General features: G+C 42.4%; 1 protein-coding gene across 1 annotated transcript in view; it reads left to right on the forward strand.

Annotated features, from left to right (window-relative positions):
• The window catches only part of LY75 (lymphocyte antigen 75), a 62217-nt gene that overhangs the window by 23084 nt on the left and 21863 nt on the right, over positions 1-17270 (forward strand). Inside the window, exons 8-18 of the mRNA XM_075180782.1 lie at positions 644-798; positions 1704-1814; positions 5095-5183; positions 5285-5439; positions 6147-6343; positions 8858-9000; positions 10195-10267; positions 12861-12929; positions 13918-14038; positions 14303-14338; positions 14900-15102. Of these exons, the coding sequence (XP_075036883.1) occupies positions 644-798; positions 1704-1814; positions 5095-5183; positions 5285-5439; positions 6147-6343; positions 8858-9000; positions 10195-10267; positions 12861-12929; positions 13918-14038; positions 14303-14338; positions 14900-15102 (1352 nt within the window). The remainder of the gene's footprint in view (positions 1-643; positions 799-1703; positions 1815-5094; positions 5184-5284; positions 5440-6146; positions 6344-8857; positions 9001-10194; positions 10268-12860; positions 12930-13917; positions 14039-14302; positions 14339-14899; positions 15103-17270) is intronic.

Consider the following 17270-nt stretch of genomic DNA (forward strand, 5'->3'; position numbering starts at 1 on the left):
CGGAATTACTGGCGCTATATAAATGAGATAAGACATATGCAGCACAGTATTATTCTGAAATAATCAGAGTGACAAAATTAATGGTCGTCTTCTTGATCTTCCTGATTGTAAAAATGTACAACTACATTTCGTTAGACTGTTGGGTCTTGGCAACCGAAGGGTGTAGAGGAAATGAGGGATAAAGATAATGGGATCTAGACAAAACTGTCTGTAGTCCATCTAATGTGTGCAGACTTTATAGGAGATACGGAAATCTCTGCAACATCAATATTATAGCATGTAGTAATATTCACTTTAGGTAGGTAGAAAGGGGAAATAAAAATAGGGGAAATATGCATTTTTATAAAGAGTTACTGCTATTAAAAGTGGACAATGCGTTAACTTTAAAATATTTTTTTTGTTGTTGGCAACATCAGAGTTTCTCTACCATCATTAAAGAGACTGTTCTCCCAAAACCGTGTTGACATACTTATATTTTATTTTTAATTTGACAGGATGGCAGTTATTATTCCTATATTGCTTTCTTGTGGGAGTTTGTGATTTTCTCTATGGCAATTTATATTACATACAAGTGCTTTTTCTAAATAAAATACGCACCCTATCCTTACTTTTTGTGTTTCTTGTTTTTTTTAATCCTCTCCAGAAACTGAAAATATTTGGTCGGGATTTATAAGTCAGTCTGTCCCAGCTTTATTTAAATGGTCTGATGGAACTGAAGCTCATTATACCTACTGGGATAAAAATGAGCCACTTCCGCCTTTCAACGTGACTCCGAGCTGTGTGTCGTTCTCCGGACAAGTGAGTGTTTGGTGTTTGCACTTTCAGTGTATAGAGTTCATTAGTTTGGTGAAAAGAGTAGCTTATTGGTCAGGAACTAAAATTATTATTATTTATGTTTACAGCACCATGTTATGCATCACTGTACAGAGAACATGTAGACACTCACATCAGTCCCTGACCCATTCCTACAACACACAGACTAGGGTCCATTTTGCCCGAAACCAATGAACCTGTGTTTTTGGGCTCTGGTAGGAAACTGGAGCATCCCCACAAAAACAGGGAGAACTCCACACAGATAGGGCCCAGGTTGGAATCTAACCCATGATGCCAGAGCTGTGAGGTAGCAATGCTAGCCACTTTGCCACCATGCTGCACTATAAAGTAACTATGTCGAGAAGGTTTGGTGATGGCATTTCGCATGAATTTGACTAAATCCTTTTACTCAGGTCACAGATCTCTGAGCTGACTTCTAATATCCAAAATGGCTATTTCATGAGCCACATAACGTGGTTTGGGTGGGGATCAGCTGGGAATACCTTTTCATGTTTTCGATGTTTGCCCAGTTCTCTCCTACCCAGAGGTAGTACTTAATGTAAGGTCCTCTGGGTGTGCAGATTACCGGTAAGTTGGGTAAAGGAAACCACTCCCAGTGGTTTTGGTTCTCAGCGAGTATTTATTTGGAAAAGAGACACACACACGTGTGCTTACCTAGTCAGCAGCAGATAGCCTACAGGGTTGGAGGGGACAGTCCCTGGTACATGTGATGGGATTAAGATCAGCATACCTGTATGAAAGGGGCGGTATCCAATGGAGCAGGGGGCCTGTGATCTATGACCGAAATAAATGTGTTAGACCAGATTTTCATATGTGTAGTGACTCTTTGCATACTAGAGTAATGTAATTCTCTCTTTTTTTTCCAACAGACTGGTCGTTGGCATGTCAGAAACTGTTCAGAAAGTTTTAATTCCATATGTAAGAAATCTGGTATAACAAAGAATGACACCAAATCTGACTCCGGCTGTCCACAAGATCAGGTACATTGTCGCTCCAGCCCAACGTTCCTGATGCTTCTACTGGTACAGAAGCCTAAAGGAGCTTATTTCATGGTGCCAAGTGCACATCTGCATCCAGTCAGACTCTATATATAGCAACAGAGTCTGCACAGGATGATTCTATCTGTTTATAATGTTAAGGCTGAGATATGGCCGTTTGGTATTTGTGTAATACTTTGCTTATGCCCATGTCTCCCATTAGGGACCTCGCCCATTGCATGGTTTGCTATACCTGTGGGTCTGAAGGAAACTTCTTCTAGCAAATGCTAAATAATGCTGGGCAATTCTTCCCCTATTTCATTATTTATTAAGGTGTCTGGGGAGCATTGCTGTGTTCTGTGGACATAGCTGTATCCAATACACAGAGCGGTCTTATGCAACCGCAAGGAAAATAAACAGCTATGTCTATATCATATAAGGAGTTTGGTCAATTATTGGAGGCAACCCAGAAAATGTATGAAGTTGTACGTGGCCATATAGAAGGACAATAAATTAAGGAATTAAGGTTGTCTGAATGTAGGAAACGCCTTCAACGTTATTGTGCAAAAGTTTGTGGTTGGTTGACGTGTGTGTGTGTGTTTTGGTTTTTTTTTTGTTGTTGTTATAATGTCCTACTTTTGCTGGAACAACTCAGACTTAGGTTTGTTTTTGTTTTTTTGTCTTTTTGTTTTTTTTGTTTTTAACTCTTTATTTAGAAATGGAACAGAGAAAAACAAAATCAGTAAACCGTATCAAAGAAACATTCAAGTTGTTTGTTTTGTTTTTTAACTGCATTTTTATTGAGGGTGGAAATGCAATACAATATAAAATATGAAAGGCACATAACAATGTACAAAGTTACAGCATAAGAACATGGCCAACCATGTTGCTAAGACAGTAGGCAATACAATAGTAAAAGGCGACTTGCAGAGAATCGCCACCAAAAACAAACAAGATGAAACATTGAGTGCGTAAGGAGACATGGGGATCGCAAACTAAAAAGTGAGAGCATTCACTAATGCAGTGGGGGAAGCATCATCACATACCCGGAGCTCGTACCATGTCGTATGGTGGTGGAAGATGTGCTTTGTGAGTGGCAGAGAGGACATCAAAGACCAGTTATGTTTAACCTTCTCCTCTCTGCTATAACCTTCCTACTCGATTGTGTAATGTGCGGTTTTAATTTAGATTTTTTTTTTACACCAGTGGTCTGTATAGGAGGTGGACACAGGGCTCCAGGATCCAGTTTTATATTTACTTGTTTTCACTTTCGGTAGCACCTCTGTTGAGAGAGAGCTTCAGCTGTGGCATTTTTATTGGCACTACCTGGAAGGAATGGGCTTATCCGTTCCCAGGAGCATGGCACTCCTCCCGAATCAGGACTCCCTCACCTCTACCTCTGTCCCTGCACTCACCTGCGGGTCAAGTGCACACTGACTGCCTGAGATGAGAGTGGGATTTTAATGGCTACTCCCGTACCAACTACTGTAGGGTTATACGCAGGGAAGACTAAACTGCAGCCGGTTTCCCTGCCTGGCATACAGTAGTCTGAAAACCATTCCGGAGCTTTGGACTATTCAGAGGTTGGGGAAGTAATCCGTGTTTTCCATTCTCTATGCAGGAGCAGCGCAGCTCACTTGTGGGTTTGGTCTTTCCCTCCCCAAGATGAAGGCCACTAGCTAATAGCCCAAGCCAAAGAGACTCTGGAGTCTTCTGCTTGGAAAGTGCAGGACCAGTTGAATCCTGTATGTGACCTGCACAGAGCAGTCAGTAGAGACTTTATGGAAAGGTCTTTCTGCTTTCTGCAGGAGCAGCATGTTTGTTGCAGATAGCTACAGTACTGAAATCAGTTGCATGCACACTCAGTGGATCGGAATGTTCTGAGAAGACCGGACTCCTGTGCTCCTTACTTTATTCTGTTCAGCAGCTTTTTTGTTCTCCAGTTTTGCCTTGGAACCCCATTCTGAAGGCCTTACCGTGTAGCCCCTTAGTTCGGTTCCTTTGTGCTTGCCCACTTGCAAAGTAACCTTTCTCCTAGCCATGGTCCCATGTACAGCCATGTGAAGAAGTAGGCATATTCTTTCAAATCTGTTTCTTTTTGCATATCAGGAAATAATTAACAGTAATCTAGTCTTTTCTAAGTCATACGATTTGATAAATCTAATTTCATGTGACAAACGGCCTATAAAAAGATTTTACTTTGTTATTGTTAATTACGCAACCAAATTAAACCCACATAAAGCCATCTGTGAAAAAGTAAGTACACCCTTACTGGTTCCTTATCAGTAATGAAGATTAGCAGCACCTGCCTCAAATTATCCAGTTCACTTAATTATCTGATCATCAGGAAGTGCTGCCACTCTTACAAAAAAGCAGAGCCTCTGGCATTCTGATCTGGAACATTCAGGTTTATGTTGTTGCCAAGGAGAAAAGACATCTGCAATGATCTCATCCAAACAACTGTTGGTACTATCCGCCTAGAGAGGACTATAAGGCCATTCACAAACCATTTGAGGTCTAACATTTTGTAATAAGAAATATTATTTAAAAGCAAATCTTCCCAGGAGGCAGCCCAGCAAATTCACCCAAACATTTTAAACTTGTTGTTGCTTCCAGGTTTTAGAGCAGGCAGGAAAGTTTTGAATGTCAGCACTTGTCGAGCCATCCATTCTCTGTGCTGTTGACTCAACGATATTCTGAGATATCCAAAGCACTAAAAATTCATATTTCTTCTGTTTCATCTGGCAGTGTAATTAACCACTCAGCACAGGATGGGTATCTCTCAAGATCCTGGACACCTGGGAAAACAGGAGGGTCTGGGATATGTGTGATTATTATTTATGATGGTCATAATGATGTGGTTGATCAGTTACCCAACAACTTTCGGTGAATGGCACCAAAACAATCACCAAATCCTACCAAAATCCAGTGGTGATCAATACATTTTTTATTAGCCATTATTAGTGTGTGTGGTCATTGAAAAATATCACTGCTTGCATTGGCTTTGTCAAGTGTTGTATATATGTATGTATGCTATGGAATTTAGACTGTAAGCTCCAATGGGGCAGGGACTAATGTGAGTGAGTTCTCTGTACAGTGCTGCAGAATTAGTGGCGCTATATAAATACATGATGATGATGTGTTGGCCAATTGGCTCCCTATCTGTTGTTAGATCAGATCTGGACATGTATGGCCAGCATTAGCATTTGTAGGTATAGATCATTATACAAAACAATAACCCGATCTTGCTTATAAAATGTTATGTTTGTTTATTTGTCTGCAGAACTGGAGAAGGCATGGTCAGTATTGCTATCTCATTAACAAGGCAGAAGTCCTGTTTGAGGCAAGATGCAACCTCACTATTACAAACAAGTAATTTCTCTTTTTCATTTGAGTTTTTGTTTGTACATGAAATTGAGTTGTTGTTTTTCTTTAGTACTAACCTTTCTATCTCTTATTAAATGTTTTGTTAGATTTGAACAGGAATTTCTAAACACCTTAATGAAAGAGCAAAGTAACTATTTCTGGACAAGTTTAAGAGATTCAGAAAACAATGGAGATTATTATTGGCAAACTGAGGATGGAAGGAAAGACCTTTCCTATTCAAACTGGAACGACCATGAGCCAGGTAAACAGAACTGTTTAATGGTGAACAGTGGTGGAAGTGGGGGTGTATACGGGGGTACGCCATACCGCCACTTATCCTCCTGCCGTAACCGTAAAACTATAAGATTCCATTCCCGTTACATTTTCCATACCGTCCCTTCTAAATATCCACTCTGATCGCTGGTGAAGAACATATAAATATATATGTGCAACATTTTCTTTCTCTTCCTCTTAAAACACACAGGGAGGTGGAAACAAGAACACTGCAATCCTTACCGACCTCACAAAGAAAAACAAACTCACTGTCCCATTTATTCATCTAAATTAGAAAGAATATTTAAAAAAACAAAACACAGCTAGATGCCAGCTACAACGAAAGCAGAAAATAAACCTTCTTTATAGCCACCACATAAAGTCCCTGTTCTTTACAGAACATTAAAGGAGAAGGTGGCCTGCACTTACCTCTCCTGCATCTTTGGCAGATAGTAAGTCTTTTGTCAGTTGCTCAAAGCTGCTGGCATTGGTCTAATGATGTGGTGTTGTGGGCCAACCTTAGACCAGGTACTCGGTACGTCTGGCCCACCAAAGATGGCAGGTGAGGTAAGTCTATTTTGTATATATAGTCTCCAAAAAAATAAATGTCCACTTGATCCTTACATAATATAGTTTGTTGTTTTTTTTTTTTTATTTTGTTTTTGTTTTAATTAATGATCTAAATCTGTTTTGCAGCCCTTCCTGGAGGATGTGTTGCCATGTCCCCTGGAGAATCTCTTGGAAAATGGGAAGTCAAAGACTGTAAAAATTTTAAAGCCCAGTCTATTTGTAAAAAATGGATCGGATCTACCAAAGAGGAAGAAGTTTTGAAGCCCAATGCCACAACTTGCCCTGAAGGCTGGCAGGCTGGAACAGACCTTTATTGCTACAAAGTAGGGGATCTTTTTATAACTTTGTATATGTGTCCTAGATGTCATTTAATGAATTGGAATATATAGGTCCATTAAATAAGCAGATTTTGACATTTAGGTAGGGACTTTTAATAAAATCAATTCAATAGATTTTATGCACCTAATTTCCCAGTTTGACATCTACAGTCATGGCCAAAAGTTTTGAGAATGACACAAGTATCGGTTTTCACAAAGTTTTCTACTTCAGTGTTTTTAGACCTTTTTGTCAAATGTTGCTATGGTATAGTGAAGTAAAATGACAAACATTTCATAAGTGTCAAAGGCTTTTATTGACAATTACATTAAGTTTATGCAAAGAGTCAATATATGCAGTGTTGACCCTTCCCCTGTAATTCGCCCTGGCATGATGTCAATCAACTTCTGGGCCACATACTGACTGATGGCCGCCCATTCTTGCCTAATAAATGCTTGGAGTTTGTCAGAATTTGTGGGTTTTTGTTTGTCCCTCCGCCACTTCAGGATTGACCTCAAGTTCTCAATGGGATTAAGGTCTGGGGAGTTTCCTGGCCATGGACCTAAAATTTCGATGTTTTGATCCCCGAACCACTTAGTTATCACTTTTGCCTTATGACAATGTGCTCCATCATGCTGGAAAAGGCATTGTTCATCACCAAACTGTTCTTGGATGGTTGGGAGAAGTTGCTCTTGGTGGATGTTTTGGTACCATTCTTTATTCATGGCTGTGTTCTTAGGCAAAATTGTGAATGAGCCCACATCCTTGGCTGAGAAGCAACCCCACACATAAATGATCTCTGGATGCTTTACTATTGGCATGACACAGGACTGATGGTAGCGCTCACCTTTCTTTCTCCGGACAAAAGTTTTTCCAGATGCCCCAAACAATCTGAAAGGGGATTCATCAGAGAAAATTACTTTACCCCAGTCCTCGGCAGTCCAATCCCTGTACCTTTTGCAGAATATCAGTCTGTGCCTGATGTTTTTCCTGGAAAGAAGTGGCTTCTTTGCTGGCTTTCTTGACACCAGGCCATCCTCCAAAAGTCTTCGCCTCACTGTGCATGCAGATGCACTCACACCTGCCTGCTGCCATTCCCGAGCAAGCTCTTCACTGGTGGTGCCCCAATTTCACAGCTGATTCAACTTTAGGGGACGGTCCTGGTGCTTGCTGGACGTTCTTGGCCGCCCTGAAGCCTTCTTCACAACTATTGAACCTTTCTCCTTGAAGTTCTTGATGATCCGATAAATGGTTGATTTTTAGGTGCAATCTTACTAGTATATCCTTGCCTGTGAAGCCCTTTCTGTGCAAAGCAATGATAACTGCACATGTTTCCTTGCAGATAACCATGGTTAACAGAGGAAGAACAATGATTTCAAGCACCATCCTCCTTTTAAAGCTTCCAGTCTGTTATTCTAACATAATCAGCATGACAGACTGATCTCCAGCCTTGTCCTCGTCAACACTCTCACCTGTGTTAACGAGAGAATCACTGACCTGATGTCAGCTGGTCATTTAGTTACATGGCTGAAACACAGTGGAAATTTTGTTTTTGGGATAAAGTTCATTGTCTTGGCAAAGAGGGACTTTGAAATTAATTGCAATTCATCTGATCACTCTTCATGATATTCTGGAGTATAAGCAAATTGCCATCATAAAAACGGAGACAGCAGACTTTGTGAAAAATAATATTTGTGTCATTCTCTAAACTTTTGGCCATGACTGTAGAGGGGAAAGTGTTGATGATATAAAAATATGATGATTTATCATGCGACAGTGGGTGTATCTGGGCCTAACCAATTGGATGGTGCTAGCTCTCAGTTTTCTTCTAAATAATTATATAGAGAAAAATTATTGTACTGTGAGCATCAGTGGATCTATTCTACAAACCAACTTGTATTTGAGGTTTTGTGTGAGCTGGCTTACAGCGACAGAGGACTGAATCCGTCTAGTCCATACTTGCCTACTTTCAGTAGTCGACATCCAGAGAGGGGCGTGACTAACGGGCGAGAGGGGGCGGGGCACCTCGAAGCGAGTCATTGTGGCCCCGCCCCCACGAGTAAAATGGCGTTTTGTCACAGGGGGCGGGGCCAAAATGATGCGATTCACAGAGTATCGCGTCATTTTAACAAGGGAATTCCAGGATACGGGAGAAATGCCAGCTCTCACGGGAGTCTGACCCGAATTTCGGGAGTCTCCCGTACTTTCCGGAAGAGTTGGCAAGTATGGTCTAGTCCAATCTGGATGCAGATCTAGGTGGTGGGGCATGAATAATACATTCTTCATTTAAAGACCTTTTTACTGTATTATACATCGGTTACTTTTACCACAACTCTTTTGGATAAAACTATTGAAAATAAAAACAAACACAGACGTTCTTATTTAGATAATGTGAACTTTCTCACAAATATCCTTGCACATCTGTATGTGTGTGTGTGCGTATGGTGTGTGTTAGTGTTTTTTGTTTGTTAGCTTCTCCCTCTTCTGTTTTGTAATCGATTTTTTTTCCTATTTTTTATTAGCTGTTTCACAGAGAGAGACTACTGAAGCAAAGGACTTGGGAGGAGGCTGAGGGGATTTGTGAAGAGTTTGGCGGCCATCTTGCCAGCTTTGCGCATATAAAGGAACTGAAAGACTTTTACTTGTTCCTAAAATCATTGGTCAGGTACATTGTTTTATCTCTTAAAAAATATTTCTGGCTGTAAAACTGGAACACTGTTTACTTTGAGTTTGTGTAATGGATTTATCCAGGGGAGGGCTGGCAAACAGTAGCCCGGGTGGCAAAACTCGACTCGGCAGCCTATTTTAAAGGGAAAAAAATGAAGGTGACCCAGCCAAGGGAGCCCACTATGGAACCGGCCCAGGGGGGGCAGATGCCCCCCAGCCCAGCCTGCCCCTGGATTTATCTCACTTAGGGAATGCTTATTTTATGGTGGACTTGAAAAGTAACTGGAAACCTTACAAACATATCTAAGCATTGGAGACATCAGAGTCTGTTTCTGGGCTAGTTTTTTAGCCCCATTGAACCTGTGGCTACCCATAGATGCGTATAGCAGGTGTATACAGGGGTGCTGAAAAGAGGGGGAGATGCAGGTACAAAGTATCGGGCCCAGTCCTGCCTGGGGGCCCCGTCCTGACTGTGTAGTGGGAGGAGCCATTAACCTGGTGTCCCTCTGGTGGCTAAGGAAGGGGCCCCCGAGAGGTTACTGTAGCGGGGCCCAGACTTTCCCTTGGCAGCCCTGGGTGTATATAAACAGAGTTACTACTGTAAACCTAGTGCTGATATACATCCTGCTACATGAGCACTGATACTCTATGAACGCTGCATGCAGCATTGTGCTCCATACTTACTGTGAGCCAGGTCCATGAAAACACAGCATGTCAGCGTTTGCTTCTCAGGACTAAACCATGTAGATATTTGAATAGCCATTGTGTCACTAGGCTGAAAGTCTGTCTTCTTTAGTCAGGATTTATTTATAGACACCCCTAAACTTGTGCATCTAGCGTTTTATTATTCTTTAATGTTTGTAACAAATCAGTATTCATTCCATTTCGGAGACACTGCTCAGCAGGGGGCATAGAGGGTGCTGTGCTGGGAGTAAGACACTACTACAACTTAAGATTTGTCTAAGCCCTCTGAACGGAGACTCTTCAGTCTTTTATTTGCTGTATGAATGGAACACCCGCATCTATGGTAGTTTCACCCTTGGCATTATATGTTCATGTTTTGGATCCTACAACCATTCCTGTTTTGTAGCAATATTTTGCCCCATTATAGAACAACAAATAAATGTCTGAGTGTAAACTGGCTTTGTGAAGATATTAATCTGCAATTGTGTTTTGTCCTGTCTCCCCGCAGTGATACACGATGGATCTGGGTGGGATTAAATAAGAGGAATTTGGGAGGCTGGGAATGGAGTGATGGCCGTCCGGTAAGTGGATCTCTTGTGTGCAAATCTATTTCACGTTCCTAATCTGTAATATATGATCTTACCTATTGTGCACAACAAATCAATAGTATAAAACAGATGTATATCCGGTTTTATCTTTTTCTGGGCTGAAAAACTAGAGAAAGTGCTGATTTTACCGTTACCGCATGTTAATTATTCGGAAAGATCTCCATATTAGAAAATAGGGTAAATTTTATGGTGCTTCACTGTCTTATGTGATGAAATAATTTTTATTTGTTTTTTTTCTTTGTGTACATTTTATTCTTTTTGTGTGCAAGAAAGCGAATGCAGCTGGAATTACAACCTTGAACCCATCGCCCCCTTACGGCCCCCCCCTAAACACTTCACCATGCAGCTCTCGTACTTCTGTAATCCATAGAATGTGCTATATTATAGCGCTGTAGGTATCATTCATATTGCAGTGTATTAGAGAGACCGGATAGTTGACCAGTAAAGTCTGTAACCATCGGTGCTCAGGCTAGCGAGTGTCTGTACTTCTCCATCAGTATTAGATCAAGTCATAGGAAATACATATATAAATACACAGCAATATATAAGGGGCCATTGTGTCTGAGGGAAGAGGTTGGGGTTGATCATTTTTTCAGTTTAATTCGACCACCTGATATTGTAGTTTTCTCCATAGTTACCCCATTGATGTTTACACCTAGCCAGTGTCATCCAAGCTGGAGTAGATCACATAGTGCAATTACGTGAATATTGAATCCTACAATAACTAAAACGATCATTGAAGGATTGCCCCATAGTGAGGACCATTGGTGCAGAATAGAATTGTTATTAAGGGATTTTTGTCTACTTGCCCATACTGTTGGCACCTTGTATTCCTCTTTTGATGAAGCTGCTAAGGTGGCTGTCTACATTTGCTGGAAAATTTATTTTCAGAAACTTTTGGCTTTAGTCGCAGTATCCTTTTGTAGAACCTTGCCTAAAATCACTGGTTTATCCACCATGAGGGTACGGTGTACAGTGCACGCTGGCCCTTGAGGCAATAGTGCCCTGTCCCAACATCTTGACTTCTACTGTACTTAGTGACACAGACGGGCATGGCTAACGACGATCTGCGTTGGCATGGTTTTTGCCAGCCCCGGATCCACCCTGTCTTGCACACAGGTCCACTCCTTGCATAAAACACTGCAGCCTGAAATGTAAAAGATTGTGTGAGTGACTTACTGTTCATTTGGTCCACTAAGCAATGCCAGAATGATACCATTAATGATGCAGTGGTTTTGTATTGTTTTTACAGGCTTGTTTTGTTGGTTGTTGAGTTTTGTTTTTTTCCATCGATTTGTTCATTTTGGAACTTTGTAAATAAATAATTAACATATACATTGTACACAGGCCCAGTGCTAGGGCCTGTGTACATATATACAATGAAATCCGCCCCCCCCCCCCAAAAAAAAAATATCCGCCCCCAGGACTTTCCTTACCTTAAACTCCATAACGCTGCTCCTCTCTGCAGGGTCCCGTCCCTCACTGACTGACACTGTCGGGCCCTGATGATGTCACGCCCGACAGTCAGTGAGGGGAGGGGGAGTGAAGGAGACGGCGGTGCGCCCGCCCCATCAGCTGTTGGAGGGGGCCGTTGGTGATCCATAGCTGTGCGGCGGCCGTGGAAGGTATGCCCGCGGTCGCCGCACAGTTTTACAATATAAAGTATATCTGCTTTTTAATCCTGTGGCGCCCTTCAGAGCCCGGCGCCCTAGGCAACTGCCTAATGGGAGCGCCGGGCCTGCTTGTACAATAGAGGCTTTGAGAGTCTTCTCGAATTTGGGGATCACAAAGAAAGCTTTGACGGGACGTCTTCAAACTGTAAACATACTCCTCTGTAATCTCCAGTATTTATTTATTTTTGTACATTCCTTGTTTGTTTTTAATTGTATGAACATAATTTAAGTCATGTTACCCCCGGATGGCAGATGTTTTCAGCAAAGTTTATTTATTAACAATCCCGTGTCTAATATATTAAAAAGGATCGAGAGGGGGGTAGGCAACAGATCTCAAAAGGTGAGAGAATTACTGTCAAAAGGGAGGCAAAGGGACAGGGCTCCAGCGTGCCTCTTGTGCTGTCAGACAATATAGATATAATTTCTCCATGGTTATCCTATCCTTATGCAGCATGTTAGAGGCAAAGTGAACATTATGGGGGTATATTTACTAAACTGCCAGTTTGAAAAAGTGGAGATGTTGCCTATAGCAACCAATCAGATTCTAGCTGTCACTTATTCTACAAAATGACAGCTAGAATCTGATTGGTTGCTATAGGCAACATCTCAACTTTTTCAAACCTGCAGCTTGAAACATTTACCCCCATGTCTAGGTCACATTACAATGTATACACTTTATGGGCACTGTAAGAAGAAAGTAAATGCTGGGTTCAAGCAATTATACACTGGGAGCAAAATCCCCCATATGACACCTTTGTGTTGTTGATATATAGACTCCAGCTCTTGAGCGACTGCTTCTCCAAAACTATGCTTTTAGTGTTAATGCAAACTGCTGTTAATGTATTTGCTGCTGTAGAACCGTGACCATAAATACATTTTTCTTGCTTCCAAAGATCTCTTCTACTATATTGGATGACTTCCAGGAAGAGGACTATGTCTTTCGAGACTGTGCTGCATTTGAGGTGGGTTGCAGTGTGTACCTGTGGTCTGCACACCATGGAGGCAGCCGTTCTTTCAGCTGTCGATTAGAATTTAGCCTATCCGTTCACTAAAAGCTATCATCATCATCACCATTTAGCACCACAGAGAACTCATTCACATCAGTCCCTGCCCCATTTGAGCTTACAGTCTAAATTCCCTACACACACACACACACACACACACACACACACACACACACACACACAGAGCGAGAAACTAGGGTCAATTTTGATAGCAGCCAATTAACCTACCAGTATGTTTTTGGAGTGTGGAAGGAAACCAGAGCACCCGGAGGAAACCCACGCAAACACTGGGAGAACATACAAACTCTAATAGTCATTGTTTAATAAAGTTCACACTTTTTTTATTATTATAGTATTCCTTGTTTTGTTATTTATTTTCTTTTTCTGCAGTAGCACTTTATAGACTGCAGGTGTCACTGTTGATGTTACAGTCTATAGTCAATAACTGAAAGGTTTGCATAAATCGAAAAATACATGGTTAGACCAGGCACTGTTACAATATAAAAAAGTCTCTTTCACCATTTACTGCTTTTAATGGACTCTCATGCATTAAAAACCACATGAAAGTGACTTTAAAAATAAAGCAGCCAGTACAAAGCTGTCACTGGCGTAGGGGCATCACATCCTAACATTTTAGCACAGCATGATACCTAATATTGTTTTTAAATTTAATCAGATCCACGTTTTCTCCATAATGGATCATGCTGGATCTTGAAATTTACATTACTTCAGCCACCCCTGCTTTAAACCTTAAAGTAGTCCTAGCTTGGACACGTCCTTATGCATTATTCTTTGCGTCTCCATTTACTGCATCTGGAATTTGGAGTAACCTCTGTTGTAGGCACAAATTCTAGTAGTGTTTTTGGCTTTTTTGTCTTCCTTATTGTACTTTTACTTTGCTTGTACTTGTTTTGTGTGCAACTCATTTTGATTTCTGAATATGCAGATTAATCAACCAAAACGTAGTTTCTGGAAGTGGCACGTAGGCCTAAAACTTGAGACAGAGTACAGCTTGAAACCTTTCCACTGTGATGCTCGACTTGAGTGGGTGTGCCAGGTTCCCAAAGGTAAGTGTCATGCATGGAAAGATTGGCTGCCAACTATGTGTGTAAATGCCACTGGGCATTTTCTAAATCTTTCATCTGCCACGTAAAACCCGCTCTGTGTGCTAAAACAGACAAATATTAAATAATGACCATATAATCTCTATTCCCAAAACTAATGGGGTAAAGCAGCATATTTTTAAGCTGATAGAATACCTGTTCACTCCTCCTCCTCCCTCCTACTTAGTATTCCTCTGGTTAATTTATGTGTTTTTTCACTTTTTCTAGGTGCTTTACTGAAAAGTCCTGAGTGGTATCAACCAGGTAATGGCAACATTCATAATCTTTAATAAAGAGGCCTGCCAGCAGCATCATATCATCTAATTGCGGAAAACTAGAATTAGCATCATCAGCTATTTATATAGCGCCACTAATTCTGCATCGCTAATGAACTCACATCAGTCCTTGCCCCAGTGGAGCTTACAGTCTAAATTCCCTAACACACACACACACACAGACCGAGAGAAACTAAGGTAAATTTGGTAGCAGCCAGTTAACCCACCAGTATGTTTTTGGAGTGTGGGAGGAAACCGGAGCACCTGGAGGAAAACCACGCAAACACGGGTAGAACATACAAACTCCACACAGATAAGGCCTTGGTCGGGAATCGAACTCAGTGCTGTGAGGCAGAAGTGCTAACCACTAAGCCACCGTGCTGCTCATGGTGAGCCTATAAGTGAATACTTCTTGGAGTGATTTCCCACAGGGTTCAGTTATTGGCTCACAAGTATTCTGTAACGTTTAATGTCACTGTTGCAGCCACAAGATAATTTATTTTCCTGTATTTACACTTTTTCTATTCCTTTCTTTTTGCTGGTACTTTAGAGTGGAAACAGAAAATGGGCCCTCCGGTAGTTATTGAAGGTGGTGAATATTGGCTTGTGTCGGAGACAAAACTTGGCTACAAGGAAGCGGCGTTGTATTGTGCCAGCAATGGCAGCGAGTTGGCCACTATAGATACCTTCATCGCACAGAAAGCCATACAGAAAGCCATACAGGAACAAATGACCGGGAAAGCCGGCTACACGGTAAAGGTTTCTTCTGGGATATTGTATTGAACTGCTCACCACAGCTTGACGTTTGTACTGTGCTTCTTGAATTTAGATAGTTTCAGAACTTCCACTTATTATATTATGTTCTAAACTTCCGCTTCAACGACTGTCGGTGATGGCATAATGTAACTGTGTAAACGGAGGAGCTTTGCAGCGTTATTTGCGCTTCGTCAAATCGATAGGCTGCAATCTAATGACTATTGGTTCGGCCCTCAAGATGAGTTATAAGGGTGATTATTGTAGAATTGTAGAGTGCCACAGTGCAGGACAGTGGCGAATTCAGGGCATATATAAAACAGAGATATAGTAACTAGACAAAATAAGTGCAGATATGAGAACATGGAGAGCCCTCCTCGTAGGAGTTTACAGTCTGGTGGAAACAAGAGGAGCGAGCGTTCAGGAGTGGAGATTTGAGGCAGTAGAGATGGTGTATCAGTACGAGTAGTACAGGTGTGAGTAGGGAAGGCTTTAGTAAAGAGGTGGATCTTCAGATAGCTTTTAAATGCCGAGGGAAGGTTTCATCGGGGGTGGTAGGAATTCCACAGGTAGGAAGTGGCTCAGGAGTAATTTTGTAGGTGGTGTAAGAGGTGGTTATCAGAGAGGAGGAGAGGTGCAGGTCAGAAGTAGAGCTAACATTGCTTGAAGAAGAGTATTTTGAGAGGAGGTTTGAGTTGTATGGTGGTGTTGTGATGTTGACGGTTTATAGGCGAGTCTGGAGGGTATAGTTTTCATGTAGATATTAAGTCCAGGAATGGCCATACTGGCAATCCTCTGAACCACATCTTTAATATGTGCAGCTACCAGTAGAGAAATAGTACACGGGTGGCTATCTACATTTCTAGATTTTAAGAATGTAATAAACATAAACAGGATCTGTGGCAACAAAAGACGAACAGAAACTATATATATAAAGGTTGGTCAGCGTTTTTTATGTTTTGGAAACGCAGTTTGTATTGCAAAAGAAAGATAAAATAAAGTTGTATTAACTGTATTGAATGCCAGTAAATGTAGTGATCTGCCAAAATGCATCCTTTAAATGTCCTACTTCAAAATGTGATACTTCTGTGTTCCCAGCTCATCTATGTTCAAGTTGTCAGCATGTCCATTGTTCTGTGAGATCCCAAATGATCAAGGCATATTTTCTTGCTGTATTGTTGCTTTGTTTGTTTTTACCCACATTCTATGGTGAGGAGAGTTTGGGAACAATGGGAAGTGTTGTTGGGTGATGGAGTAAATTATGGTCCGTCCTCTACCCAGTTGTAAGTAGCGCTGCTTCAGCAGTATTGTCACAGATCACCACTGAGCACAGTCCTCTTCCAATCGGTCACTGTTAGAGATGTGGGAAAGTGAATGCTGTGGACAAAGCCCATCAACAATGGCCAGACCTGGAGTAAAGACATTGTAGAAGGCTGAAACTATATAAAATAAATCTGTGCTAGGCATGGGCATTAAACTGGACCCACCTGCTGGTCTGACAACTGAGCATCTTTCTTGGCATATTACATATAGCTGCGTATTATATATATTTACTTGCCTGGTGCATTGCCCCTGGCTGGGCGCGTTGCCTGGTGCATTGCCCCTGGCGGGGCGCGTTGCCTGATGCATTGCACCTGGCCGGGGGCGTTGCCTGGTGCATTGCACCTGGCCGGGGGCGTTGCCTGGTGCATTGCACCTGGCCGGGGGCGTTGCCTGGTGCATTGCACCTGGCCGGGGGCGTTGCCTGGTGCATTGCACCTGGCCGGGGGCGTTGCCTGGTGCATTGCCCCTGGCCGGGGGCGTTGCCGGGTGCATTGCCCCTGGCCGGGGGCGTTGCCGGGTGCATTGCCCCTGGCCGGGGGCGTTGCCGGGTGCATTGCCCCTGGCCGGGGGCGTTGCCGGGTGCATTGCCCCTGGCCGGGCGCGTTGCCTGGTGCATTGCCCCTGGCCGGGCGCGTTGCCGGGTGCATTGCCCCTGGCCGGGGGCGTTGGCGGGTGCATTGCCCCTGGCCGGGGGCGTTGCCGGGTGCATTGCCCCTGGCCGGGGGCGTTGCCGGGTGCATTGCCCCTGGCCGGGGGCGTTGCCGGGTGCATTGCTGCTGTTCTGGCTTTTCACGTGGATATCGTGAGCATTGGGATTGCTGGCTGTATTGCATTTAGCTGTTCAT

This window comes from Mixophyes fleayi, chromosome 7 (assembly GCF_038048845.1).
Source record: "Mixophyes fleayi isolate aMixFle1 chromosome 7, aMixFle1.hap1, whole genome shotgun sequence".
Taxonomy (NCBI): domain Eukaryota; kingdom Metazoa; phylum Chordata; class Amphibia; order Anura; family Limnodynastidae; genus Mixophyes; species Mixophyes fleayi.